This window comes from Lactuca virosa, chromosome 3 (assembly GCF_052849685.1).
Source record: "Lactuca virosa cultivar CGN04683 chromosome 3, Lactuca_virosa_CGN04683_v6, whole genome shotgun sequence".
Lineage (NCBI taxonomy): Eukaryota > Viridiplantae > Streptophyta > Magnoliopsida > Asterales > Asteraceae > Lactuca > Lactuca virosa.
In genome coordinates this window covers 50,598,541-50,602,686 of record NC_136428.1, presented here as the reverse complement: position 1 = coordinate 50,602,686, position 4,146 = coordinate 50,598,541, and the positions used below count along the sequence as shown (strand labels likewise).

The 4,146-nt window shown below is 34.8% G+C and overlaps 1 protein-coding gene across 1 annotated transcript; it reads right to left on the bottom strand.

Moving 5' to 3' along the window:
• Nucleotides 1-1,404: 1,404 nt before the first annotated feature.
• Nucleotides 1,405-2,951, bottom strand: LOC145162314 (epoxide hydrolase 1-like). The gene is made up of 3 exons (XM_079081494.1): nt 2,284-2,951; nt 1,856-2,100; nt 1,405-1,748 (listed from the first exon to the last, which is right to left on the bottom strand). Exons 1-3 carry the CDS (start codon nt 2,800-2,802, stop codon nt 1,502-1,504), a joined length of 1,011 nt encoding a protein of 336 aa, XP_078937620.1. The 5' UTR covers nt 2,803-2,951; the 3' UTR covers nt 1,405-1,501.
• Between the last annotated feature and the right edge of the window lie 1,195 nt (nt 2,952-4,146).

Below are 4,146 nucleotides of genomic sequence, written 5' to 3'. Positions count from 1 at the left end.
TATTACCCTACTATGTCATTTTTTTCGACTTACATTGAGTAACCGGTTATAAGGACTAAATGTGTATAATTTAAACAAGTTGAAATGGTAAATATAGACAAAAAGAACTTAAAAATTAAATGTGTACAAATCGAAAAATATATTATATTTTAAGTCATTATCTATTTTTTTATTGTATTCCATATACGACAAAAGGCTAAGTTGGCCCCGATTATGATACACCAAAATATGATCCGAAATCCTTCTTTTTATATTAAAGTTTTGATAATATTAGATATATGAAAAGTGAAACCAAAACCTCAGTGTCAACTTTTGTCTTTTTCTTTCCTTTGATAAGAATGTCATGCCTACTTTTAATTTCCTAGCAATGTGGGATAGCAATCTCTTCCTCTTCTATGTCTTCGGTTTTCACGACATTTGATTTCTTTTTGTATCACCCTTTTAAATGTGTAACTTTTCCCATTACTCTTAGGACATCTATAATGGCAAGTTAATGGAAGAATTGAACGAGATGACAAATCTATTTGTCTTTCAATGAATTGAAGTATACCATAATGAGATGTCACATTGATATTCAATTGATTTGAAGTTCAATGGTCACCGAACATTTCAATGCAAAAAAGAAATTTTTTTATTTCTTAAATATATACTATAAATTAACTTTTGTAATTTCTTATTGAAATTTGTAGATTTCAATGCATTGTAGAACAAAACATATAAAGTTTTATGGAATAAAAAAAATGATAAGACAATCCATTGACCTTTATGAAGTTCAATCCATTGTGGATGTCCTTATACAATATCAATGTTTACTTCACTTGTTCTACAACTTTGGCTTTGTAACCATATTGATGTGGTCTTTTCTTATAAAAACAAGCTTTCTTTCTCAAAGTTTCGAGGATTCTCTCCCTACTATTTTTAGCTTTTAGTAGTGTTGAAGACTACAACTAGTTTAAAACTTTTAAAATTTTGGTAAGCCGAATTAATAGAGGGATATTTGAATATTAGTTAAAAATAAAAAGTTCACATAGTCAATGCAAAAATGAGATTATGAAGTAAGAGCTTTCATATTACATAGTTCCATGAGAGAGTTGAATGAAGTGACATGACTATTAGACATGACTAATAATTCCATTGCATATTGAGGAATGTCACGTTGGGATTCAGTAAATATGAAATTCAATGACCATTGAACTCTTCAATGGAAAAAAAAACATTATTATTATTAAAATTATATTTCATTAAACCTTGAAAAACTCAATGCATTATAAAAAAATTAATATAAAATTTGTATAGAAAAGAAAATGATGATGTGTGAGTCTATTAAACTTTAATAAGTTCAATACATTGTGATACCCTAAACCACACATATTGTATAACATGAAAAATAAAAGATGGGTCTCAAGATAGTATTTCCCAAATTATTAAAACCCGACATATAAGAGCCATGGATCTTGGTTTAGCGCCCATATCGGCGGTTGGGTTAAGATGATCTAGCAAATCAGAATTTCTGCAAAAACTCAATTATGTGTTTGTTAATCTCATCAGGCTTCTCTTGGTTGATAAAATGGGCTGCACCTTCCATCACCACCACCTCCTCCAACAAAGGAACATCCTTCTGAAACCCACCATTATGTATATAGTCCTTAACCCCAGGCATGTGATACACCAAGTCTTGGTCTCCGGTGATGAATTTTGAGGGGACTGTCACTTTGGCACCACTCCATGATGCACTGAGTTCCCAGTTCCTGTCATGGTACAATCAATTACAGGGTAAATGTAACCATGGATTCTCACTTCTCACATAAATTACACATCAATATTAGGAAACAAACTGGAGTGAAGGGGAACTTACAAAGGAAGGACTCGATAGTAATTAACTCCACCAGAAAAACCCGTCTTCTCGAGTTTGCTAGCAAAGTATTCAACATCTTCTTCTGACAACCAAGGTGGCAAGGTAACTGGGGCATCGATAGGGGAATGCTTAAATCCTTTACCTTTAGGAATATAAATTGGTCCTGGTTCTCGAAATGTCAACAACTTTTTCACAACAGTTTTAGTATCCATTACAGCTAACTCGGCTTCAATTTCTCCAGGTACCTATATATATATATATATATATATATATATATATATATATATATATATACACATATATGTAAGGAAGTAAAGTCATATTTAAGAAAGTGGTAGAAAAAATTAAGATGGTCTTTCTTATTGCATAAGGCTACAAAATGAAAATAAATTCGATGGATAGTGGTCGTGATGGGGTGTAGGAAGTACCTGAAACCTGACCATGTAATGATCCTCCCCATATGCGGCTATCATCATCTTGATCATGTCTCCCATTGGGTTCCAGGGAAGAAAGGGCACGCTCAGGTTCACCAAAGCTTTGACTTTATCCGGCCTAAACATGCACAAGTGCCAAGTAACGACGGCACCCCAATCATGACCAACAACAAACACCTTTTCACCTTCACTGGTGATCGCATCAATAAGCCCAACCAAGTCACCTACCAGATGATAGATGGTGAACTTGGTGGGGTCATTCACTGGTGCACCTGTTGTGTCGCCATAGCCACGAAGGTCTGGTGCCACAGCTCGGTAACCATGATCAGCCAAATACACAATCTGGTGACGCCAGGAGTACCAAAGCTCAGGAAAGCCATGGACGAACAAGACTAATGGACCTTCACCCTTCTCTGCTATGTGCATGTCGAGCCCATTCACACTTATCGTCTTGTGCACTATCCCCTCCATCTTGTTCTTAATTTCTTCTTTGAATGCTATGTTGTGGATCATGAGACATGCATGTGATTCATGTTTTATAAGATGAAAAATGACTAATACGAAACACCAAGAATATGTGGCCGGCCGGCAGCTTTTGGAAAGCAACGTTGCATTAGATCCAAGGACAATGATGTAGCATAGTATGTATCAAGACAAATACCACCAAACAGCAATACACATTCATACATGTTCAATTCGGTCGCTAAACCTTTCTTACATCTAAATTAATTTAATTTAAAGTTTGTCTCATCTCACTTATGAGATATTGGAAAAATAAGAAAACCGTACACTGTAATGCGGGGTATTTTTAAAAAAGACAAATGAAACAGGAATGAAAAGGGTTGGTTTGGAAGATCATACTTTTAATATACATTTTAAGATTTATAATTTGAAAGTGCTGGTTTACATTAATGCCACTTAAAGCATCCTTTATGGCAATTCCACGGGATGGTTTTTCGCAGCGGGATCACGGGGCCACCAAATGGGCGAGTGGACAAAGTCTCATCCATATGGGTTTAGCATTCTGTGTTCGGACGTCATCCATCACTTATTTTAAAAACCGGCCCATCATTAATACAAATTTAATTTTTGCTTTTATTTTTATTTTTTTTGAACGACAAATACAAATATATACTAAATTACTTCTAAATTATTCCACCTCGTCATTTAAAAAAAAATTATTCTAATCATTTTAAGTTAGGAACTTTATTTAATTCAAATATATAACAAACAAAAAAATGAAAAATTACATCATATAGACATCAAAATAAGTTGTTTTCGTTTGAATCTTAGGGCGACATGTTGTGAAAAGAATTATGGTACCGTATTGACCTTGTTGACTTTTTTTTAGAAGTCCTCAAAATAACCATATTTTCATCAAATAGTAGGGGTGTGCATGTGTCGGATTGAGTCGGTTTTGGACCCAAACCCAACCCAACACATAAATGGTCGGTTTCTGGTTTTCAGAACCCAATAGGATCGGTTTCTGGTCGGTTCGGTTTCTCGGGTTCTGAGGTCGGTTTGGGCGGTTTTTCGGTTTCTTGGGTTCAACCCATACATTCACGGGTTCTGGGTTTAAACCCATGGGTTTTGGGTTTTAACCCATTTTTCATAAATGAAGCAACAAGTTAAATACTTCAAAAAACACCAAATTTAAGTTAAATACTTCAAAAAACATGAGTTATACAACAAATAGTCTATTACAAGTCAGAACCAAAGCCCGAAATAGTCTATTACAACCAAAAAACAATCAAGTATGAGTCGGTTTCTCGGGTTGAATGGGTCGGTTTCTCGGGTTGAATGGGTCGGTTTCTTGGGGCGGTTTGTCGGTTTTAAGTATGGGTCGGTTTATCGGGT

Bases quoted from the DNA above. Each gene is read 5' to 3' on its own strand.
- LOC145162314 (XM_079081494.1), bottom strand. From the start codon at position 2,802: ATGATCCACAACATAGCATTCAAAGAAGAAATTAAGAACAAGATGGAG. The intron at 2,101-2,283 runs GTACTTCCTACA...ATATATATATAG, and splicing joins ATTACATGGTCAGGTTTCAG to GTACCTGGAGAAATTGAAGC. The intron at 1,749-1,855 runs GTAAGTTCCCCT...GTACCATGACAG, and splicing joins TACTATCGAGTCCTTCCTTT to GAACTGGGAACTCAGTGCAT.